This window comes from Rhinoderma darwinii, chromosome 6 (assembly GCF_050947455.1).
Source record: "Rhinoderma darwinii isolate aRhiDar2 chromosome 6, aRhiDar2.hap1, whole genome shotgun sequence".
Classification (NCBI taxonomy): domain Eukaryota; kingdom Metazoa; phylum Chordata; class Amphibia; order Anura; family Rhinodermatidae; genus Rhinoderma; species Rhinoderma darwinii.
In genome coordinates, this window is record NC_134692.1 from 32,302,060 (window position 1) to 32,328,183 (window position 26,124).

The following is a 26,124-nucleotide window of genomic DNA, read 5'->3' on the forward strand; positions in this document are numbered from 1 at the left end:
TTCATAATGGGTATATTATTTGATTATCATTCGGATAAACTTGTTGTAAAGCATGAGAATGACATAAATATATACATGTTTTTCCACATACTAGGAGAGGAAGAGGAGGAAGAAACTGTTACTCCAAAGCTGACAGCTGCACCTGCAGAGGAAAAACCTGCCAAGAAAGAAGAAATGAGTGATGGTAGTTTTCTTTTCTTTTTTTTTTATATTGTGGTCATATGTTTGCCCTTTCTTGGTAGTCTTTGTCTCAAAGTCTATCACCCTCTCACAACCTCAAACAACTGAACTATAAAACAATACTACATTTTGGTATATAGAAAATTATTGATATTGAATTATATAGGCTGTACGTACATGGAAACGTGCAGGTATTTTTAAGCACTTAATAATTACACATTTACAGCATATCCAGAGGATGTGGTAAACCGGCTGTCGCATCCAGGCGGAGAATGAATGGAGCGGTGGCCGTGTAAAAGCAAGCTTGGCTGTTTCTGTAGCTCCTGTAAAACTGGAGAGAGCTGCACACCTATGATCTCTCCATTCACTCTCCTTCTGCATGCGGTGGATGGCTCCCCAGGCACTTTGGGGGAACCTTGTTCTCCCCATTGGTGGGGGTCCCGGAGTTGGGAACCGCAACTACATGGATATAACATAAATATGTGAGTTGGGAATACAACCTCTTTACAAGGAGTCTCAGAACTGAAAACCCCCTGCGTTTGCATGGAAAATGATCAAGCATTTTTGATAACCAGAAATACAAAATATCACACAATGAAAACCTTTTGCAGTTCCAATTCTTCCCTTTCCGATCAGTCTGTGGATGTCCGGTGCATGTGTGTGGCCGCCTTGAGGCATATTACGCACTGTCTGAGTGGAGCTTACAATCTAATTTCCCGATATCTGCAGCCAAACTTGGACACCACAGGACTTCTTCAACAATATGTAACTGGGTCATACCCATTTTGAATGGAACCAGGTTCTCGTTATTATTTTCATTGCCAATGTTCGTTATTATAACTACTGGTTGGTATATGCAGATTAGTGAAAGATTAGCCTGACTTGTTCCTATCGATCATATTTCTTTAGTGTGAATTTTATTCATGTAATTTGCAATTACTGTGATATTTATATTCAGATTGATTACCGTATACAATGATTTCACAGCCCCACCACACGAGCTCACAGAAGAGGAGAAACAGCAGATTGTTCACAGCGAAGAATTTATAAGTTTCTTTGACCAAAGTACAAGAATTGTTGAGCGTGCCCTGTCCGAACAAATCAACATTTTCTTTGATTACAGTGGCCGAGACTTAGAAGAAAAAGAAGGGTAATTATGCAAAACACAATACATTTTATAATCTTCTCATGTAGAATTTGTAGAATGTACTTTTTAAGATTAGAGCTAATCTTTTGTTGATATTTTTCCTTTTTAACAGGGAAATACAAGCGGGCGCAAAGTTATCTCTGAATCGACAGTTTTTTGATGAACGTTGGTCAAAGCATCGTGTGGTCAGCTGCTTGGACTGGTCTTCTCAGGTATTAAGAAGAAGCCACCATATTTATAATCCTTTTGCTTTAAGGGGTTCTCCACTTTGGACAATCACTACTTGTTAGAAGGGTGAATTGACAATAAGCTGATCTCAGTGTCCATTTGCTGGGACCCCCAGTGATCAGCTGAAACCTGGCAGTAAGTGTTTAATTTCCCTACCAAGCCATCATAGTGGTAATAACACAGTGCTCATCCATATGAATGGGTTGTCTGTGTAAGGCCAGGATTACACACAAAGTTTTGATGGTTTTTGGCTTATTTCTTTGAGCCTAAGCCAGAAGTGGATCCAAAAGGAAGGAATAAAGAAAAGACTTATGCATCTTGTTTCTTTTGTATTCACTCCTTTATTTGGCTTAAAAAACAGAACCAAAAACTACATTAAAAGAGCAAGTGTAATCCTGGACTAATGCTGGACTGGATAGGTCATCAAGAGTGAAGAGGACTACTGCTGACTACTCTGGCCGAGAGATGATGATCCTGAACACAGGACCCCCCTTTGTTAACTCAGAATTCCGTAATAGGGTGTATGAAAATTGTTTTTCTACACTGGATATCCCCTTTAAAGTAAAAATCGATTTGAATTTGTCTTCTTTCATCATGTAGACCTATCTAAACAGGTGGAGGTGCAAGCTCACGGGCCTCCACTGATGCCATTATTTAAGGGACTGGCATGCTCTATCTATTTTTATTACAAAACTCTTAAAGGGGTTGTCTTACCACCTATCCACACGATAGGTGATAAGTGTTTGATCGCTGGGGATCCCAGCGGATCAAGAGAATGGAGGTCCCGAGCACCCTTATGAATGGAGTGGCAGTCCCATAGAAAATGAATGGACCTTCCGCTCCATTCATAAGGAGCGGAAGGTCCATTCATAAGGGGACTCGGAATCCCCGTTCTTTCGACCAGTGGGACCCCCATCGATTTAAACGCTTATCACCTATCCTATGGATAGGTGATAAGTTGCTGTGGTGGAACAACCCTTTTAATACTGCACTCTTCAATGAAGCAGTATTGCAAACTTTTTGTTGGAAATTTCCAAGAATCCGTTGCGATCAGTGGTCACCGATGTTTTTATACTGTCCTCTTTGACATGTCAGAAAGTATATGAAAGGAAATACCCATGTTGGATATTGATATTTGCTGCAAGTACATCAATAACCATGCCTTACCTGTTACAATTTGGCATTATAACGCTGTCCTATTTAGGAATTTACTTGTTCAGTGTCAATGAATGGAACATCACACTACGAAACTCACTGGCCATATGTCAACGTTTATCCTGTAGGGCTGGAGTTTTTACTGTAATTGACAGCTTGTTTGTTTTCAGCATAAAATGTTGGCCAACATTATGAAACAGATGGTCGAATATGTGCAGTAACTTAGGTACTGAAATGTAATGCAAAGCAAGTCCCCACAAGAAAATCGCTAAATGTTCTATGAAAGTTTTTTGCAGTACAACTCCAATGATCCCATGTGCTGCTGATTCCTGCTTATTGCAATTTTTTTGCCAGATCCTAGATAAGCAAAAATCTCAGTGTAGCGATTTCCCAAAGGATTTTACTGTACATTAGAATAAGTATCACCGCTGGCAGGCTTTTTACATGGTGGCATGGACATAACCGTAAAGTAAGCCTTTGCATGTAGAATCGTGTAATCTGCCACTCACTGCTGTCACATCCTTTGTGGAACCATTTTAAGGGTCCCATGTTGGGGTGAAGTCCCGTCCCCCCAAGTCATGAAGATTTATTGCGTTACTGTTCTCCTGAATCGCACTGATTGTTAAATGTTACTACATCACAGTGCAGGGTTATTTATATTGGGTTGACAATATATCCTATCTCACCATTTATAGTAGAGTTTTGCCACTTTTTTAAACTGGGAACGCCAACGTTTTGGTTGATGCAGTTTCTGAACATCCTTCGGCCGTGAAGTGACTTAATGCTTCTGCAACATAGTTGTAGTTTTCTGTTGATGTCGCACAGCTTACCAATACTACATAAAAATAAATTTTGAGACAAGGAGGGGGGGGGGGACTAAGACCAAGTGGCATCAAAGGACGTGTGTTTTTGGTGTGGCTCTGAATCGCCTGACAAAACGTGCTATGTAGCCCTGCCCGCATTTTTTAGCCACCCAGCAAACCTGTTATGGTTTTTGACTGTTCATATGTGCATGCCTTTTATGTCCTGACATGAAAGTATTATTTGTGCATGTATGGCTGTATTATTTGGGCTTTGTATGATATTTTTAGGTGTGCATTAGGGCGGCCTTGTTTAGGAAGGAGTATGGCGGCTCCCATCATTCATCTAGAAAGAGGGTTGACATAGGATTCTCTATAGTATGTGCAGCTGAGGGATGACCGATCTGCAGTATAAATTTATATTATTGGTGATTTCTCTGACAGTACCCAGAGTTGCTAGTTGCATCATACAACAACAACGAAGACGCCCCACATGAACCAGATGGTGTGGCTCTTGTTTGGAACATGAAATATAAGAAGACAACCCCGGAGTATGTGTTTCACTGCCAGGTATGAAACCAGACATTTTATGCTAATCATTTGGATTCATGCTCTGCTATGCCCCAAATACAAGTTCGCATAATGATTTCATTGCCCCTATTTAAACCACATGCATTTGCAAACATGTTGATTGAGCTCTTCATCAGTTCAAAAAAAATAAAAATCCTTTTCTTCTGGACCTGTTGACATCATTCGCATGGTTTTATGGTTGCCAAAAACCTGGCTGTTACATCCCTTCTGATTTATATTAGTTCAAGCCTTCCTGGTCCCAAAGAAAGATCCTAGCTGCTTTCTCATGTCAGACAATACTTTTTGGACCATTAAATGAGAAGAACGTGGCCCGAGGAGATGGAAACAGACTTGTTTAAGTGGAAACACATGCTAAAATTTCTATCATATTTTGAAGTAAAGAGAATAGCTTAAATGTGTTTGCCAACAAGTGAGCAGCTTCTATTTTCTGGATGTCAAAATTTGCTGAGTTTATTGTGATGGATTAAATGTAGCGTGTAATCCGGAGCTGTCAGATTACTGTCAGAGCGCCGTGGAGATGACTGACAAATGTTAATTTTACTGAAATTGAGATGAGACAACCCCTAAACATTACTGAGTTTTAAACTATATTCTGTGCCGTTTTTTTTCTCTTTGTGCCTCTTTGAAAACTTTCAATAGCGTTACTTGACAATGAGTAGTTAAGGATCTGCTACAAGATGTTACAACAATTCATAAACAGCAGTAGAGCTGTGTCATGAGGAACATTGTATAACCCAACTGGATAGTAGTGGACCTGGAATCTCCACAATGTTATCATGGTCCGGGGTTATCACCCACATTTTTCTGGTAATTAATTTTGCTGTATTGAGAGGGCCAATGGGTTGATGGTGACCTTTTCTGTTCTTTTCCGATTATCAGGGAGTTTCTGTGTTTGAAAATCCTGTTCCCTATTATATAATGTGTTCTCTACTGTAACTGTGTTGAGATAACGTTTGAAAGATCCCAGATCCCGGATATCCGTCCTCTTCAGACAAGTGTAGGCAGTAATGTAATATAAGCCTTTTATGAACTTGTATTTTTGTATTTTAAAAAAAATAAGGAAAGTCGGATGGAAATTTCATTTTCAGGCTTTACTAGTATGAACGCATTACCTAATAATTCTTGGTATAGCGTCAGACCAATATGTGCCATTACCAGTACTCGTGCACCATGATGACCATTAACCTGTTTGACCCTAATACATAGCGATTCTGTAACTCAGACTTTGACATTGAGGTGTCATTCATTATAGCTCTGTACAAGATCCATTTTGATATTGGAAAAAGTTATTTTTATCGGTTAGTGGTCACCTTGAGTTTAAAAGAGTTGCACTAAGTTTCTGGCAACGACCTCCTTTCCTTCATTCATTTTCAGATCCCCTGATGCAGTTTACAACATGCTCCTATTTTTAGAAATTTCTCATGTGATCATGTCCGTCCCAGTAATACATGCTGGATGTTAGTTCTGTGTATTTAGGATGCTACTCTACTAGTTCTCATATCAGCACAGCTTCATTCCTGTACTGCTTTCCTCCTCTAAAACAGCCCTTATATAATCTCTCACCTGTGCTGATTTCCCCCTCCCTCGAGCTGCAGAGTCTGCCATATGTGCTCTCCTCTCTATCTTTTACTCTGATACTGATAGTTGATGCAATCTGCCCCTCTTCACATTCTGATCTGCTGTGTACAACCACCTCCCCCTCCCTGCGAAAAGAAAGGGGGGTAGAGCAGAGAGAGCCAGTAGAAACAGCAGGACAACCAGCTACGTAGAGGAGCTTCGAAGACTCTACAGAATGAAAAAAAGTAAAACGTTTTTAATGAAGGTTTAGAAAGTTGCTTAATTTTAAATTTAGGAAGCAAATAAACAAAAATGTCAGTGCAATGGTGTCCTTAGCTTTTAATGCTTGTATAACTGTACTGCATATACATTTGTGAATTAGGGCTACTAGTGTATTAATATATTTTATTTCATTTTTATTTTTTAGTCTGCGGTTATGTCTGCTGCGTTTGCAAAGTTTCACCCAAACCTAGTTGTTGGTGGCACATATTCAGGCCAAATTGTCTTATGGGACAATCGAAGTAACAAGAGGACGCCAGTCCAAAGGACTCCACTATCAGCTGCTGCTCACACGGTAAGGGATAACTTTTTAGGGGTGCACTGGGCCTTTCGGAGAATTATTTTATTTGACATAGAACTAAGGCTATATTCACGTATTCTTTTGAGGCCTCGTTGCAGATTCCATCATATTTGATGAGAAAAATAGCTCTGCATCACTACGGCCTATCCTTAACAGTCCTTGCAGATCAGAGGTGCACAACCTTTTTTGGACCTAGGGTCACATTGTGATATTGTACCGCTTCAAAGGGCCACAATGAAACTTAGAGGTATCTTTATTTAGAACACTTGTATCCCCAGCTGCTTAAAACAAATGAAGCCAACTTTACACTTTTCGTCAATATTTCTTGACCCCCATTTAGGTTACATAGTATGGGTAGAATTGACTATTCTATCTGCCCTAGGTGTTATGTGGAGGAGGCTGATCTGGTCTTTCCCTCACGTATCAGACTAGTCGAAAAATATAATGGACCTATTGCCTACTATATTAGAAATTTTACTACCACCCTTCCCAACGCCCCGATTTGGCTGCTTCTATATAGTATTCTCGGGTGACCGCCACAATCCATTCTAATTGTGAGCCCAAAAATTAGACCAGATGATTTTCCTTGACTGTTAGATTAATCATTGTATCTCCTCTAAACCTTATTTCAAGAAGGCGCATCTAAACTTCATCATTGTTCAATGACCTCATATAACCTTGTATCAGACTTGTGTATAATACTGTGTATTGTTTATGTACTCCGGTATGATGTCATACGGTCATGCCTCCATTTTTGCCATCTTTTTGGTTTTTTTCTTTTATTGGATCTGTCATTTCTTATGTTTTTCTTCAATAAAATGAGTTTAAAATAAAAATTTGTCCGGACACCACATCTGAACATGACAAACCGCATTCGTTGTAATCATATACTGTATGTGTATAGATTATTTTTTATCGTATTGTTAAATGCTTTGGATCAATAACTTTAAACTTTAAATATATTTTGTCTTTTAGCATCCAGTGTACTGTGTTAATGTGGTTGGCACCCAGAATGCCCACAATTTGATCAGTATATCAACAGATGGCAAGATCTGTTCATGGAGCCTTGATATGCTCTCTCAGCCACAGGTTAGTCAATAATCTAAAATCCGTATTTTTGATGTGAATAAAAAAAAAAGATAAATGCGCTATTTAGCCTCCCCTCCCCCCCAAAAAAACCAAAAGACAACAATCGACTTATAAACTGTACATTAAGTCAAAGTTTACAACTTTACTTCTACAGAACGTACTCAGTATGCGCCATATGTCCGGCTTTTCTTACCCCCAGAGATCTGCCATTATCGCTGATGGAAGCTGCGACTAAACACTCAAATGTAGCATAACAGGCCGGTCAATCAAATGAATGGCCGTCGACGTCAAAGCATAGACGGGCTGGGTCTCCCAGGGGCTCGCTCATATGGTGTGGCTTTCTATTCTGGCTAATAGATGGGGGTCCCAAGAGGAGATGATGACCACCTCTGATGTTTATTTGCCCTAGTAGGGCATATGGTCTGCGGTTTTCTTCATGAGAGAACTCTATTTTTTTTTATTAAAGTGGTTGTCCTCTACCGGACAACTGATAACCTATCCTCCGGATAGGTCATCAGTATATGATCGGTGGGGGTCCGACACCCGGACCCCGCACCGATTGGCTGTCTCTGTGCATCGGACGTTCATGCCAGAACCAGATGGCTCCAGCCACGGAATAGCGGCCGAGCTGCAACGCTGCAGATCTGCTCCTATTCAAGTGAATAAGAGCAGAGCTGCAGTTCAGCATCATGGCTGGTATGTGATGCACAGAGCCAACTGCTTCCTGCTCCATACATTGCATACTGAGCAGCTCATTGGTGCGGGGTGGTGTGTCGGACCCGCACTGATGACCTATCCAATGAATAGGTCATCAGTTGTCTGGTAGTGGCCAACCCCTTTAAGCAATTCCCTAATACTTATCAGCTGAAGAAAACAACCTTTAAAAGAAACTAGCAGGTCATTTTGTATGTTTTTTTTTTTTTATACTGATGCTCAACTCTCCCATAGTTTGCTAGATAATGGTCAGTTCTTCTGGGATCAGCACTAAAGGAAAAGTTCAATTCATAGTTCAAACAACACCGTTCTACCAAAATGCTGATTATATAGCGCAGTGTTACTGATACACTTGATACAAGTCTTCAGTAAGGTCATTGCCAGTCCATGAGGATGAGAAACTTGCTAGTATAACTTAGAGGCGAGGGTTGTCACATGGCGGAGTTATTTTATTCAGAACAGTAATATATTACAGCTTCTCGTTAAAGGCATTTATGCCTCTTTACTGGTAAATTGGTTTATTTAACCCAGGAAAAAGATCATATATCCCAAAATGTAACATTTGAAGCGTTACTGCATATGACTTCACCACCACAGGAATGCTCTAACAAAATAAAGAATATTATCCCCAATTTAAAAAATATTTGTCAATTTATTGTTTTTCTTTTGAGTTTTTTTTGTCTTGGTGGCTTGTGCAGATTTGCATAAAAGGGCACTTAAAGAGGCTCTGTCATCAGATTCTCAAATCCCTATCTCCTATTGCATGTGATCGGCGCTGCAATGTAGAGAACAGTAACGTTTTTTTTTTAAAAGCGTTCATTTTTGGCCAAGTGATGAGCTATTTTATATATATGCAAATGAGCTTTGAAATGGACGACTGGGCATTTTTTTTTTCGTTATGTCCATCTGGGCATGTATTGTGTTTTTAACTGGGCGTGTTTACGTGTATGACGCTGACCAATCACTGACCAGTCAGCATCATACACTCCTCTCCATTGATTTACACAGCAGCGATCTGCAGCCACATACACAGAGATTAACGTTAATCAAGTGTCCTGATAATGAATACACATGAAATCCAGCCTGGACGTCATGTGTACTCAGAATCCTGACACTTCTGACTCTTTTCTTTGAGATTTCCAGCAAGGGAAACGAAATATCGTTTACCTCTGTAATCTCACAAGATTATGCGTGGCTTGCTGGAATCTCACAGAAAAGAGTCAGAAGTGTCAGGATTCTGAATACACATGACGTCCAGGCTGGATTTCATGTGTATTCATTATCAGGACACTTGTGTATGTGGCTGCACATCGCTGCTGTGTAAATGAATGGAGAGGAGTGTATGATGCTGACTGGTCACTGATTGGTCAGCGTCATACACGTAAACACGCCCAGTTAAAACCGCAATACACGCCCAGTTGGACATAACGAAAAAAACGCCCAGTTGTCCATTTCAAAGCTCATTTGCATATATATAAAATAGCTCATAACTTGGCCAAAAATTAACGTTTAAAAAAAACAAAGAACGTTACTGTTATCTACATACAGCGCCGATCACATGCAATAGGAGATAGGGATTTGAGAATCTGGTGACAGGCAGTTTTGGGTGGTGGTCTCGGACAGAAGGTGAGGCTTATTGTATGAAATGTTGTGGGCTATGCCAACCGCAACACACTACGCGCGCAACAGTCAGCTGACCACACACACACACACACACACACACACACACACACACACACACACACACACACACACACACACACACACACACACACACAGCGCGCAACAGTCAGCTGACTACACACACACACACACACACACACACACACACACACACACACTACGCGCGCAACAGTCGGCTGACTACGGTTTTCTATATCTCCCATGTATAGAGCGGGCCATGCACTTGCTTGGCCATGACTCAATTCATCTCCTTCTGTTAGCAGCCTTATATATTAGAGGCAACTGGGAATGCGGGGTCTTGTTCTAGCAATGAGTGGGGGGGCTCAACTATTGATAAGTAATGTTATTCATGGGGAAAACCCTTTAAAGAGGACCTGTCTGCTCTCCTCACATGTCTGTTTTAGTGAGTACTTGAATCTCCATATAATAACAATGTTGGGGCATCTTATCTTAGAATTTTGCATTGTGCTGTTCCTATGTTATTCCTCCTGGAAATGGATAAATAAATTGACAACCCGGTGTTACCATTCCCCATGTCAATAAGGTGTGTCCATACACAATCTATGTCAGCACTGATTGGACAGTGTCAGTGTGTAGGAACACGCCCCATTGACGAGAAATGGGAACGACTAGTTGTTTGTATATACATTTTAAGAAGGAACACAGAGTTCTAAGAAAAAAATCTACAAAAATAGTTAGAGCATAGAAAAGTATTTACTAAAACAGACATGTCTGGGGGATGACAGGTCCCTTTTTAATTCTCCTGCCTTTACTGCAAGTTTTAACATGTACATGACCGTAAATACCTTTTTTGGTTTTTGTGCAAGGAAGCACAGGAATATAATCATAAACATTTTTGTGATTTATGTCCTGTCACTTCCTTTCTCAAAATAAATTCTATGTATTTGTAGTATCCCATGTAATTTTTGTAAAGCTAAAATAGAAATCTTTGAGTAGGCTGCAGTCATTACGTGGTGTGGAGAATACATTACACAGAGCTTGAGAATACATTTTTGCCCCCTACTTCTCTCCAGGACAGCATGGAGTTAGTTCACAAGCAATCGAAGGCCGTAGCTGTCACCTGTATGTCCTTCCCAGTGGGAGATGTCAACAACTTTGTGGTGGGAAGTGAAGAAGGTTCTGTCTACACAGCATGCCGCCATGGAAGGTAGAATAAAAAGTCCAAGCCTTTTTCTTTTTTTTTTTTTCATGCAATTCTTAGATCTGACAAGGAAGAAGTCTCCCTAATGTCTCCCAGAGTGAGGCACATCGGCCAGAAATGTCTGGTTAACCCCTTCCCGACATTTGCCGTACATGTACGTCATGGAAAGTACTGACTTCCCGCATCTTGCCGTACATGTACGCCAAATGTTTGGGACCGGCTCAGAAGCTGAGCCGGTCCCATCATCACCGGATCTCAGCTGTATCTTACAGCTGACATCCGGCTGTAACGGCGGGGACCGAAATTAGCTTCGATCCCCGCCATTAACCCCTTAAGTGCAGCGCTCAAACGCGATCGCTGCACTTAAGGTGTTTGCAGCTCATCGGAACCCCAGTAATGAAATTGCCGGGGTTCCGGTGGCTGCAATGGCAACCGGAGGCCTAATACTGGCCTCCCGGTCTGCCTAGCACCGAAGCCGGTCAAGATCCGCCCGGCGGCGGAGCCTGATCGGCTTCCGTAGCTGTCGGCAAGATGGCGCCGGGTCAGGAGCTGATCCGGCGTCATCAGCGGTGGAAGTCAGCTGTACTGTACAGCTGACATCCACCTGTAACGGCAGGAACCGGAGCTAGCTCCGATCCCTGCCATTAACCCCTTCGATGCAGCAATCAAAAGCGATTGCTGCATCGTAGCGGTTACTAGCAGATCGCCAGCCCTGACAGGCAATCGGGACTGGCGACTGCTGTTATGGCAACAGGAGACACAATGGTCTCCTGCTCTGCCATTACGGAAGCCGATTTAGGCCCCGCCGGGAGGCGAAGCCTAATCGGCTTGCTGTCAGTGAATGACTGACAGATCTAATACATTGCACTACATAGGTAGTGCAATGTATTAGAAAAAAAAAAATCTGACCGTTGGAACTTCAAGTCCCCTAGTGAGACTTGAGAAAAAGTGTAAAAAAAGTATAAAAAAGTGTAAAAAAAAGTGCACAAAATAAAAGTTTGAAAACAGTAAAAGTTTCAAGTAATCAAATAAAACACAATCCCCCTTTTACTCTTATCAAGTCCTTTATTATTGAAAAATAATAATAAACCATATGTATTTGGTATCGCCACGACCGTAACGACCGGAGGTATCAAAATATTATATTATTTATTGCACGCGGTGAACAGCGTAAAAAAAACCCGTAAAAAACGTTACCAGAGTTTCTGTTTTTTGGTCACTTTGCCCTACAAATATTAGAATAAAAAGTGATCAAAAAGGCGCACATATCCAAAAATGGTACCTATAAAAACTATAGCTCGTCCCGCAAAAAACAAGCCCTCATACAGCTCCGTCGACAAAAAAATGAAAAAGTTATGGTTCTCACAACTTGGCGACAGAAAAAATACATTCTTTTTACAAAAGTAATTTTATTGTGCAAAAAGTTGTAAAACATGAAAAAGTTCTATAAATTAGGTATCGCCGGAATCGTACTGACCCGCAGAATAAAGTTAACATGTAGTTTATAACGCATGGTGAACGCTGTATAAAAAAAAAAACGAAAAAAGCTGTGCCAGAATTGCGTTTTTTTGTTTACCTGGCATCCCAAAAAATAGGATAAAAGGTGATCAAAAAGTCGCATGTACCCCAAAATGGTACCAATAATAACTACAGCTCGTCCCGCAACAAACCAGCCCTCATACCGCTAAGTCTATGAAAAATAAAATTAGTTATGGCTCCAATAAGTCAGGAAATAAAAAAATATGCAGTTGTGCCCGAGGGGAACATTTCTTCTGTTTGAAGAGGCGATTTATCAAGGACCTAAAATTAGGGAACCAGGAAAGGGAGGGCCCAAACATGTCCGCTGGAAGCGACGGTGCCCGTATTACACCAGGACAACACTTTCCTAGCAAAATTCCCCAAACTACAAAGGCGCGGAGTGTGGACCAAAGGGGGATAATAAAGGACGCCATTTATCAGTGCGACACCGGCCTGTGCGGAAAGGATCGATCACAGCGTAACACACATCTATGGATTATTTTATTGTTTTTTTTTACCCCATTATACCACCTGACTATGCCCCTGATATACTCCGCCCGGCTTACATATGCCCTACATTATAAACGGAAACACCAGTAAGACTCCAAACAAAACTACTACCAAGCAAAATCCACGCTCCAAAAGCCAAATGGCGTTTCCTCCCATCTGAACCCTACAGCGTGCCCAAACAGCAGTTTCCTTCCACATATATGGCACCGTCATACCCGGGAGAACCCTTTTAGCAATTTTTGGGGTGTGTGTCTCCAGTGGCATAAGCTGGGCACGACATATTTGCCACTGAATGGCATATCTAGGGAAAAATATAAATTTTTAATTTGCACCATCCACAGCGCATTCATTTATGGAAAAGATCTGTGGGGTGAAAATGCTCACTACACCCCTTAATAAATGCCTTGAGGGGTGCAGTTTCCATAATGGGGTCACTTCCCAGGGGTTTATTTTTATTATTTCACATCTGAGCCTCTGCAGTTGTGAACCAATACTTTGTAAATCGCCAAATTAGGCCTCAATTTTACATGGTACCCTTTCACTCCTGAGCCTGGTCGACTGTCCAGGCAAGAGATTAGGGCCACATGTAGGGTGTTTCTAAAACCAGGAAACCCAGCATAATAATTAGAGAGCTGTCTCGTTATGGTGGCACAAGCTGGGCACCACATATTGTCCACATATCTGTGGAAAAAATCCCATTTTCACTCTGCAACATCGAGTTCACACTAATTTCTACAAAACACCTGCAGGGTTAACATGCTCACTACACCCGTAGGTAAAAGCATTGAGGGGTGTAGTTTCCAAAATGGGGTCACTTCTGGGGGGTTTCCACTGTTTTGGGCCCACAGGCGCCCAGAAACCAATCCAGAAACATCTGCACTCCAAATGGCGGTCCTTCCCTTCTGAGCCCTGCCGTGTGCCCAAACAGCAGTTTATGACCACATATGGGGTATTGCCGTACTCGGTAGAAATTGCTTTACAAATGTTGGGTTCTTTTTTTCCTTTATTTGTTGCGAAAATGAAAAAATTTGCGCTAAAGCTACGTCTTATTGAAGAAAAAGGATTGTTTTTATTTTCACTGCCCAATTCTAATAAATTCTATGAAACATCTGTGGGGTCAAAATGCTCACTACGCCCCTAGATGAATTCCTCAAGAGGTGTAGTTTCCTAAATGGTGTCACTTTTTGGGCGTTTTCATTGTTTTTTCCCCTCAAGGGCTTTGCAAATGTGACATGGCCGCCGCAAACCATTCCTGCTCAATGTGATCTCCAAAAGCCAAATAGCGCTCTTTCCCTTCTAAGCCAAGCCGTGTCTCCAAACAGCCGTTTATTACCACATGTGGGGCATTGTTTTACTCGGGAGAAATTGCTTTACAAATTTTGTGGTGCTTTTTCTCCTTCAGTCCTTGTGGAAATGAGTAAAAATAAGCTAAACCTACATTTTCTTTGAAAAAATGTTGATTTTTATTTTCAGGGCCTACTTCCAATAATTTCTGCAAAAAACCTGTGGGGTCAAAGAGCTCACTATACCCCTAAATAATTTCCTCAATGGGTGTAGTCTCCAAAATGGGGTCACTTGTGGGGGGTTTCCACTGTTTTGTCTCCTCAGGGACTTCGTAAATGTGACCTGGCCTCCGCAAACCATTCCTGCTAAACTTGAGCTCCAAAAGCCAAATAGCGCTCTTTCCCTTCTCAGCCCTGCCGTGTCTCCAAACAACCGTTTATTACCACATATGGGGCATTGTTTTACTCGGGAGAGATTGGTTTACAAATTTTACGGTGCTTTTTCTCCTTCAGTCCTTGTGGAAATGAGAAAAAATTAGCTAAACCTACATTTTCTTTGAAAAAATTTAGATTGTCATTTTCAGGGCCTATTTCCAATAATTTATGCAAAAAACCTGTTGGGTCAAAACGCTCACTATACCCCTAGATAATTTCCTCAATGGGCGTAGTTTCCGAAATGGGGTCACTTGTGGGGGGTTTCCACTGTTTTGTCCCCTCAGGGGCTTTGTAAATGTGACATGGCCTCTCAAACCATTCCTGCTAAACTTGAGCTCCAAAAGCCAAATAGCGCTCTTTCCCTTCTCAGCCTCGCCGTGTCTCCAAACAACCGGTTATTACCACATGTGGGGTATTGTTTTACTCGGGAGAAATTGCTTTACAAATTTTACGGTGCTTTTTCTCCTTTAGTCTTTGTGAAAATGAGAAAAAAAATCGCTAAACCTACATTTTCTTTGAAGAAATGTTGATTTTAATTTTCACGACCTACTTCCAATAATTTCTGTAAAAAAGCTGTGCGGTCAAAATGCTCACTGTACCCCTAGATAATTTCCTTGAGGTGTGTAGTTTCCCAGATGGGGTCACTTTTGGGGGATTTTGACTGTTTTAGCACCGCAAGAGCCCTTCAAACCGGACATGGTGCCTAAAATTTATTCTAACAAAAATAAGGCCCCAAAATCCACTAGGTGCTCCTTTGCTTCTGAGGCCGGTGCTTCAGTCCAGTAGTACGCTACGGCCACATGTGGGATATTTCCTAAAACTGCAGAAACTGGGCAACAAATATTGAGTTGCATTTCTCTGGTAAAACCTTCTGTGTTATAAAAAAAATTGTACTAAAAATTTATTTCTGCAAAAAAATATGAAATTTGTAAAATTCACCTCTACATTGCTTTAATTCCTGTGACATGTGTAAAGGGTTAAGACATTTTCTAAATGCTGTTTTGAATACTTTGAGGGGTGAAGTTTTTAAAATGGGGTGACTTTTTGGGGGTTTCTAATATATAAGGCCCTCAAAGCCACTTCACAACTGAACTGGCCCCTGTAAAAATGGCCTTTTGAAATTTTCTTGAAAATGTGAGAAATTGCTGCTAAAGTTCTAAGCCTTGTGAGGTCATAGAAAAATAAAAGGATGTTCAAAAAACGATGCCAATCTAAAGTAGACATATGGGGGATGTTAATTAGAAACAATTTTGGGTGGTATAACTGCCTGTCTTACAAGCAGATACATTTAAATTGAGAAAAATGCTAATTTTTGCAATTTTTCGCTAAATTTTGGTGTTTTTCACAATTAAATACTGAACATATCGAGCAAATTTTGCCAGTAACATAAAGTCCAATGTGTCACGAGAAAACAATCTCAGAATCGCTTGGATAGGTGAAAGCATTCCGGAGTTATTACCACATAAAGTGACACATGTCAGATTTGAAAAATGAGGCTCGGTCAGGAAGGTCAAAAGTGGCTAAAGAGGGAAGGGGTTAAATATTTAATGGAAATTGACCCATTTAGGAAGGACAAAAAAAGGCAACATGTGAACAGCTCTGCATCTGCCTTTCAGTTTCTTGTTTTGCTTTCTCAGCTTCTTTCTCCGCACAGGTGTTCAGAATGGAACATAAAAAATATTGGAGAAGCTTCCGCCCCCCCCCTTTTCCCCCCCCCCCCCTTTCTGTGCGGGTAGAAGAGAATAAGACCGATCAGACAATTTATTTGAAGGCTACGTACACCGCCTTTGAAAACCATTTTATTTTTATTTTTTAAAACTTTCTAATTTAAAAAAAAAAAATACTTTTGACTTTTTTTTTTTTTGATACAGCAGCTTTGTATTCTGTATACAGAACAGCTTTATCTAGCAATGAAACCTTTTGTCGGTCAGCTCAGCGGCACTGATGGGTTCAGTGTAGACACGCATTATTGAGCTGTTACCGATCACATCTAACAGGTGGATACTGCGTATCAGAGCCATGCAGGACCCGCTGATACTGAACCCGTCAGTCCCGCAGACCTGATGGATTCAGGTCTCCGAGCTAGATACTATAGTTACAAGATAGTTTTTCTTAAATACATAATAGCATATATTATTTTATTTTAGAGTGGTCACATTGGAAATCTATGGCTGTGTTCACACTGAGTTTTTTGCAGGAGGAAAATTCCTCCTGCAAAAACTGCTCCAGTAGGTTTTTGCACAGTGGTTTGACAAAAACTCGTCAAAACACTCGTCAAGATTTTTTATTCCTCTTTCTGACTGATTGAAATGGGGTTTTGGAGGCGGAAACCGCCTCAAGATGGGTCATGACGCTTCTTTTTACCGCGACGAGTTTTTTTTACTCGCGGTAAAAAAAACTCGTCCAACTCCCATTGAAATCAATGGGAGGCATTTTCGGGCGGTTTTTGAGGAGTTTTTTGGCGCGGTTTCCGCGTAAAAAAACTCAGTGTGAACAGGGCCTATGTAGGTTTTCTCTTAGGTTCACGTAGATAATGTTGTTGCTGGGAATTTTGATGGTCTCTAAGAGTTCATGGTTTTTATTTGTGTTTTATATTTTTGTATGTAATTGTGGGTGTCCATGTTTATGGAGGAATAAAATAAAGTATTATGTTTTGGACTGTACAGGTCTAAATTGTTTAATTTGAGACATATTTTGGTTTAGTACTCAGTGCTAGATAGAGCTGCTCTATATACAGAATACAATGCAGCTGTATTTCAAAAAGTAGAAATAATTTTTAATGAAAAGTCATTAGAAAGTTGCACCAAACACACCAATACATATCTGTATTAAAAAAAAAAAACTTTTCAGAGGTGTACGTAACCTTTAAAAGACTATCTGACCACAAAGCTTTTAGACGTGTGCTGGCCCATATATACAGTGTTCGGGCATTTTAAGAAGAATTGTTTTTTTCAAGAAATTGTAAGTGACAACTCCTTGTGGGCAAAACAAATTCCATCCCCCCATTGCCCAATTTGCTGTTGTCCGTTTTTAGCTTGCGAAGATACGATGCAGACCTCTACTGTAGTTAAGAGACTGCATTCTGAGTTCATGAATTCTACGTGATCGCCACGTATTTCATCGATGGTCCATTCATAAAAGTTAATGCATGACCAGATATAATTGGCCATGGATTGTATTTCATTTCCAGATGAACCGGAACTACGGTATGGTTAAACACGGTTTTATGAAATGGATCCTAAATGCAAAAAAATACTTTCACAAATGTATTTGTTTTGAAGCACAGCTAACACCTCACTACCTTTTTTATTTTGTGCATCAGTCCGCCAGTTTTTTGTGTAATAAATATATAATAATTTTTTTAAAACGATATGATTGTTTTGATGCATTTTGTGCATTCTATTTTCATTGTAGTAAAGCCGGTATTAGTGAAATGTTTGAAGGACATCAAGGACCAATTACAGGAATCCACTGCCTCTCTGCTGTGGGAGCTGTGGACTTCTCTCACCTCTTTGTCACCTCCTCCTTCGATTGGACGGTGAAACTGTGGACAACAAAGGTACATTTCTGTGAAAGATCAAACACCAATACTTAGCTATGTTCACATTTATAGAACATTTTTACCATTTATATATAAATATTATATACCATACACTGTGAGACTTTACATACATTACATTGCTTGTACTGATCTTGAGTTACAGCCCGTACTTTATTCCAGAGCTGTCACAGTACTGCTAGTTGCTACTAGAAACCGTTGACAGACACACCCCCAAGGGGCTTATCTAAGCTCTTGAAAACTTGTGCTGGGAATCTGTATTTTATCTTCATCTAAATACTGTATACTATCTAGTATAAAGACTACTCTTCAGGGAAAGTTCATCACTAACTCTGTACAGACACTGATCAAGCAGGGGATGTTGGACGATACAGGCTCAGAAGCAAATCTAATTGTGAAAACAGCTTTTTTATCTATCCCATTTATAAATTTGTTTCAACACCCACAATGGCTGCCTTCACTGCCAGCATACTGCAGATAGTCATAATCCTGGTCTTGGTAATTTTCTCCCTTAATTTCTGTCTACACTATGTAAAAGCTATGGCGTCAGGTCTCTTTTAATTATAAGAATTTCTTTTCACGGAATGAGTTTTTTTCAGCACAAGTAAAAATGTTCTCGCCTAATGCAGAATTGTCGGTAACACTATGGGTTGCTGTTTCCATTTATCCATTACTTAAGAGTACTGTAGGTGGTTATAAACGAAATAATTCAATTTACTGAGAGCCCGGCAGAGAAAGAAGCCGATGTAAGGTTGTAAAGGCGAACGTATAAATAAAACGTATGAACCCGTGAAGTGCATGCTAATACAAATGATCTTAATTATAGTTTTGGCAATGTTAGAATCGTTAATTGAAAATTGCTTGTTGTATTCGCAGAGTCTCTGAATATTCCCTCACTGGGGCCTGCTTGTAAAATCCCCTTATTGTACTTCTCGCTTTCCTGACAAGCATTTGAGAAAATAATTTTACCGAAAGATGACATACAAAAATGTTCAGTGTGTGCATAAAAGATATTTATCTATAATCATTATGAAAAAATAGTGCATTTTAGACAGAATAATACCGCAGGCTGCTTCCATGATGCTCACCTGTCACTCATGGCGCCAATTCCTGCAATAAATTGTTTGTAAGTGTAGCAATATCAGTACTTTGGAGGTAATTAGGCAGAAAAATGGAGGAAGGTAGCAATCTTCAAATATAAGTATTACAGCTGCTTTAGATAGTAAAATAAACCTGCATATACATTGCACTCAAACCACTATTCCTCTACTCGACGGATAAGAAACCAATAATCATCTTTCTAGAAAATATTGCCTGTATGGCAAAATAATGTTTTACTACACACCCAAAATAAGACGCCTCTTTAATAATGTGGTCTGTGCTTTTACCACAACACTTTTTGAAAGGGGATTATCTCTCCATATCGTAACATTACCGTGTAGTTACAGTGCGGTGTCTACCATTTTATATGATACGATTATGTCCGACGAACCATCGAAATTACAGAGACCTAATGGTTGTGGTGTTCTCCCATGTCTGATCATATTCTGATTGACATGAATGAGCACTGCCGCCTAAAATAAAGAAACATCGCAGAGTATAAGCACAGCTCTTCTGCCATTTTTGTTGTATCTGTTTTTGGGTAGGGCAGTTGACATCCAGTATGGCTGCCATTTAGTTGTCCTTCCTGATATATATGAAACATTGCCATTTCAGGAGCCTGGGACAATGGGATGAAAGCCCCTGTGTAAGCGCTACTGCCAGCCATACTTATTGTCTTAGCTTAGCCCATAACACACATAAGTAAGAAATGGATGAATAATGGGGCAGATACTCAGCACTTCTGTAAATCAGAGGGGCCAACCATGATACTTCTCACCATGTATAGCCACCGTTATTCTATCAACTTCATTGTGGTCACTGTGGCCTGAGCTTCAATGTCATTTATAAAACTACAAACAATAAACAGGTCCGCAACAACGGAGGCTGTGACGTATGCTTAACAGTGACATATGTCACCCGTAGGACGTTATGGCTTTCGTTGTCGGCAGCTCTTCAATAGCTTTTCATGACGTATATTTTAAATGAATACCGGATAGGCAGTAGTCACTCATAGACTAATATGGTATCTGTTTAACATATATGTCATTTAAATTTCGTATGCGTTAAAAGGATGCCTGAGACATAGGCCATGCAGTTGCATACATTATCCATAGGATCCCATGTTAAAAATAACATAACGCGCGGTATTGTGAAGTCTACTACGCTATTCCATACCAGAAAAAAGTATACCAGCCCAATGGAGGCTTAACAGACACTTCTACCACATCGCTCCTTTGCCTCCATGGTTCCAGATTACAAACCAAATAGTATGTGTAGTTTAATCCTACTGAAAAGGCAAATGAGGGTTACTCCACCGAGGAGAGGGGGCATAGAGAGTGGAGTAACACAGGGTCAGCCTACAACCATGGAGACACATAGATCCACATAGGAGCTGTATACACAAACAGTAGGATGTTTTTGATCAAGCCTATTTGCAAGTTGTAAAGCTACATATAACTTTTAATCCTAATATAATAGTCCAGTTTACTGGAAAATGTGCGCACAGGTCAAGTCTGACTTGCATTAACCCTTATATCACTTGACCTTCCTGCTACATGACGAGGGAAGTTAAAGGAAAAATCTAGGAGGCAAACATTATCGTGAGTTCTTAAACAAAAGTTTAACTTAACTATAATGCAGGATGAAAGCCGCCATCGTCTCTAAAATTCTAGTTGCGGCACTTGTGTCAATGAAGTTATTAAACAGGCTGTACTGCCTTCATGAGACGTTCTGAACGCAGTCTTTTGACTTATTTTGCCTTTCTCTCCTAGAATAATAAGCCTTTGTATTCGTTTGAGGACAACGCCGACTACGTTTATGACGTCATGTGGTCTCCCACTCATCCAGCCCTATTTGCTTGTGTGGATGGAGTAGGGCGACTAGATTTGTGGAACCTTAACAATGATACAGAGGTAAGCAGGCGGCTACATAATAACCATTGGTCCGTTCAAATACAGTCATTTAAAAAAAAAAAAATACATTAATTTGATTAAATTAACCTCTACTTTACCAATAAGAATGTCCTGTTGTGATAAGACATGCAGTGGGTAAATGCATCTGTAAAGTAACACATGGAAGCAATTTGCTTCTCTGTCTTCCAGATGAGAGAATGTCACCAGGGTTTTCTGCTTGTGCCACTTGCCTTATTTAAGGGACTTTAGTTAAATTGATATTATATAAAATTAGAATTGGGTGAGATTGGACCGATGGGAGTCCCACGGTTCACTGAAAACATGGGGCCCGTAGTTCCATTCCCAGTGGGAGAGGTGACTGGTCATCAATGGCCTGCCCTCCGCTCAACACTAGAACCTATTACAGCCTATATCTGATTGCTACACAATGTCTCCCGCCAGCCTTTCTTGCGATCAGTACACAAACCGCACATAACTTTTGTTTCTTTATTCCTTCTCTTGTCTTGCATGATTTTATTCTGTAGCTGTGTTATTTATTTATTCTATTGCAAGTCGACAATCTTATTTCTTCCCTTTTAATGAGTTGGAGGGACCTATATCAAGTATATATGCGCAGCATAGAGCTGCAATGTATCGTTCTAGCAGGTAAAACTTCCTGTGATCACATCTGTACATGCTTCAAGCTGTTAAATGGTGGTCACCAAGATGTGGAGAAACGTAGTTGCTCAGCAACCTGCAGGAATGGGCTGCAAGAGAAATAATCATACAATCTGTAAATGTATCTAAGGCCTTATTTACACGAGCGTGTTAAACGTCCGTGTGACGGCCGTTGAAACAACGACCGTCCTATGGACCTTTGTAATTCAATATGGCCGTTCACACAGCCGTTGTTTCAACGGACTGTGTGAAGGGTCCGTGAGAATGTCCTATTTTTTTCCACGCTTCACGCATCCCTCCATAGATTCTTAACTATGGGGGTTGCGACACATCGTGTCCCGCAGCGATGTGCACCGATGCACCTCGGGCGTGAAAAACTGCCATTTTTCATGTCCGAGATCCGTAACGCTCTTGTAAATAATGCCTAAGGCTTCGTTCACATTTGCATTGAAGTTCCCTTTGTGGGTTCCATCAGACCTTTCCATAAGGGGAACACACAAACAGAAACCATGGCTTTCTGTTAGCATTACCGCTGATTTCAATGGTAACACTTGCGTTGCTAATGCTTTTCATCCGTTCCGTAAGGGTTTCATTTTTTTGGTGCAGTCAATAGCGTAGTAGACTACGCAAAGGTCTGACAGAACCCACAAACGGAAACCCAGACGCAGATGAGAACGAAGCCTAAGACTAAACTATATGTGTACAGTTACTGCAGTGGCATTCGGCTTTGTGATAAGTAATTGTGGCCATGCCGTTCCTTATTTTGGCATAATCGTGTCATTGATATGCTGATTAAATGACATTACTGTGAGAGGAATCTGGCAATTATATTCTTTTTCTTGTTTTTGCCTAAATAAGATTTCATATCGGAGAAATTAATATAATATAAACTTTTGTATACTTGGAAATTAAATAATTATCCCATTTAAATCTGCGTATGAAGATTGGTCTGATAATGCTTTTATTTTGGTACCTCGAGTGGTTAACAAGCCGTTTGCTGAGAGACTCTTAAAGACTCATTAAACCTTATTATTTTGTAATTGTGTTTGATATAATAGATATGAACTGATTCAAAGATAATTATAGTTCTATAATTAATATCCGTGTAAAATACAGTATTGTCATGGCGCAAACTTTTGTCCATTTTTAGGAAGATTTAGTCGCTTTATTTAATGAGCTATTCCTATAACCGCATTTATTTTAGATATAGAAAAATACAGCTATTGGAAAAACAAAAACCACTTCCTAATAAAAAAAGTCTTGTACCCCTGACACCATTAAAAATAATAGAGAGCAGTCTCTTGCTATATTTTGGAGACATGTAGGTTTTGGAGAGATATATCAAAACTGGTGCAAAGGAAAGTGGAGTAGTTGCCCATGGCAACAAATCAGATTCCACCTCTGGTGTTTGAGGCCTTTTAGAAAATGAAAGCAGCAACCTGATTGGTTGCCATGGGCAACTACTCCACTTTTCCTTTGCACCAATTTGGAAAATATCTCTCCCATGGGCTACAAAAAGTTGTTGTTTTTTTTTTGTTTTTTTTTTTTGTTTTTTTTTTTAAAGATAGACGGAAACATTGAAGAAGGGAGATCAGTTTCTTATAAAATAGATAGAAAATGGCCCGCTCTACTACTGATAATACCAATAGTGAGTGAACTGGTTATAGTCTGCTGTATTTTCAAAGACTCAAGATTAGAAATATAATACAACGAAACTGTCTCTCCAGGTGACTTAAGTTCCTGAATTCCTTTCAATTTATTTGTACCGTTCTGCAAGCTTTTTTGTTATTACGGGGTATTCCCATATAGGACATTTGACATATCCACAGGATATCCAATAAATGTCCGATAGATGCGGGTCCCACCTCTGGGACCTGCATCGATCTCTAGAATGGGGCTCCTGACACGGTCCTACCTTATACCGCTGGTTTCCAACCATTGAGTTATGAGGTGGCCAGGACTACAGACACTTCTTTCTTTAACTCCCATAGAAGTGAATAGGGGCTATGTAAAGAGTGTAGCACAGCGAGCTACACTGTTTCCGTAGCTTCCAAATTCCGGAAACTCCGCTCACTGTGCTCTGCTTTTTCCATGACTCCTATTCACTTCTATGGGAGTTACAGAAGCAGCGTTGCGAGCGCTGATATTTCCATACTCCTTGCCACCGCATACCTCAGTGACCAGCGGGAGAAGGTAGGAGAGGGGTCAGCGGGCCCTGTTCTAGAGATAGAAGTGGGACCGGCAACTATTGGAAATTTCCCGGTTGGGAATACCCATTTAACAGGTTGTTTGATCGTGTGGTTAGGAGGTGTCAATAGTTTGGTGATCTTAGAAGTCTTGATTCTTTTATGGGTCTCATAGAATTTTGGTTCATTTTACATGTAGTTAAAGAATGCGTAATAATTATATACATGTGAATATAAGATATTTCTGACGTATCCAATCTAATAATGTCTGCACCGTAGTTTGTTATTCATGTGGATTTGCAGTATATCGCGGTGTGAGGGAGCGATGACCTGCTATATTCTCACGAGCATTTGTGTATCTTGTCTTGTAAACAGGTCCCTACAGCCAGCATTACAGTGGATGGAAACCCAGCACTTAATCGCGTCAGATGGACTCATTCTGGTAGAGAGATCGCTGTGGGAGATTCTGAAGGACAGATCTTTATTTATGATGTGGGAGAGGTATGTTATTCTGTTTTACCTTCTTATTCTATTCACTTGCAAAAACAGATACTGTGCAAAAACAGAGTGCTGGTGTATCTCCAGCAAGGGATGGCACTGGCTCCAAATGTATAGTTTTTTTTATGTGTTATTGTTGATATGGGGATGCCAAATATATGTACAGTTAAACCCTCTTTGAAACGATCACCCAAAATTGCACATAAGTGTTCTTCCAGGGGGGGTGGTAGTCTTAAAGGAGTTGGCCAATGTGCGTATTTCTATAGCGTTCTCGATTGTGTATTTCCCATCATATAAGAGGTGGTGGCTGGAGTGTTCTTTGGTTTGAGATATGCATTGCATGCCAGCCATGGTGCTTACGATTGCAAAGAATCAAATGTCAACTATTTTGCTATTTTATATATGACCCACAATGTAGACTGTGTGGGAGATTATTCAAAAGAAAAGTGAATTACTTGCCCAAAGCACCCAATCAGATTTCAGCATTAATTTAACAAAGGGCCTCAGGAATAGAAGAGCTGGCAGCTAAATGGTTCATATGGTCCACTTTTCCTTTGCTCCAGTTTTGATAAATCTCACGCTGTATGTTTTATAACGTTGATTCTTTCTGCCTTCTACTTAACAGCAAATTGCCGTGCCACGCAATGATGAATGGACCCGCTTTGCAAGAACACTTGCAGAAATCAATGCCAACCGGGCCGATGCAGAGGAGGAGGCGGCAAACCGCATTCCTGGATAAACCATTTATATAATGTGTGACGTCAGGAGACCCGCCCTGACATAATATACCCTCCAGAGCGCTAGCATGTATCTGTTCAAAAGATAATTTATGAAGCCGTATGTGGACAGAATCTGTGGACTACAATGTTTTATAAACTTCATTGCAACCAAATGCAGCGTCCCTTTTTTTTTGTATCTCCACATCTGTCCTCCTGTGTCCCTTCTCCATGTGTAATAACAGTCCGCCGCTATCTGACTTGTGGCTGGTATACCCTTTACTGTCAGATGAGCTGGTCAATGTATTTCCACTTTTTTTTAAATAAAAATCCATTTACCGTACTAATGTACATCTTATTTGTAAGCTGAAAGCCTAACCCCTCAGGATAGCACTATTAGGGCTGTGTATGTGTGCAAAGGTTTGCCATGTTTCCAGCACTCGCACCAAACTACTGCATTCAGTGGACACTTTTGTGTTAATATCGTTACCTAGTCTGCCATTTTATTAAAGGAAAATGTTTCTAACGTGATATTTCCAATGACTGTCTCGTGTTTTGTCTGGTACATTAAGTAAAGACCAATAGATTTCTGTAAAAGTATGTGATTGGTATTTTCTTGGTTATGATGATACTGTACATCAAATGATATAAAAATAATTGCATAATAATCATCGTAGCCATGTATACATAGGTAGCGCTGTGAAGGAGACTTTTAGCACAGCATCATACACTAATCAGCGTCATACACTTCTCTTCATTCCAGCCCAGTTGATTCATAGCACAGTGTGATCTCGCGAGATTATGCTGTGACGTGACTTCCTCCCGCAAGTCCTTCACCAGAGCGGCGGAAGACTTAACGGAC

General features: G+C 40.3%; 1 protein-coding gene across 9 annotated transcripts in view; it reads left to right on the plus strand.

Annotated features, from left to right (window-relative positions):
- The window catches only part of DYNC1I2 (dynein cytoplasmic 1 intermediate chain 2), an 80,468-nt gene extending 54,675 nt beyond the window's left edge, over nucleotides 1–25,793 (plus strand). For all 9 annotated transcript variants that reach the window (XM_075829443.1, XM_075829442.1, XM_075829445.1 and 6 more), the window contains 11 exons: nucleotides 95–184; nucleotides 1,168–1,330; nucleotides 1,440–1,539; nucleotides 3,955–4,080; nucleotides 6,086–6,232; nucleotides 7,214–7,327; nucleotides 10,759–10,892; nucleotides 18,047–18,191; nucleotides 21,065–21,205; nucleotides 24,424–24,549; nucleotides 25,172–25,793. In XM_075829443.1, coding sequence (XP_075685558.1) covers nucleotides 95–184; nucleotides 1,168–1,330; nucleotides 1,440–1,539; nucleotides 3,955–4,080; nucleotides 6,086–6,232; nucleotides 7,214–7,327; nucleotides 10,759–10,892; nucleotides 18,047–18,191; nucleotides 21,065–21,205; nucleotides 24,424–24,549; nucleotides 25,172–25,285 — 1,400 coding nt within the window. In that variant the 3' untranslated portion in view covers nucleotides 25,286–25,793. The remainder of the gene's footprint in view (nucleotides 1–94; nucleotides 185–1,167; nucleotides 1,331–1,439; nucleotides 1,540–3,954; nucleotides 4,081–6,085; nucleotides 6,233–7,213; nucleotides 7,328–10,758; nucleotides 10,893–18,046; nucleotides 18,192–21,064; nucleotides 21,206–24,423; nucleotides 24,550–25,171) is intronic.
- Nucleotides 25,794–26,124: the final 331 nt, after the last annotated feature.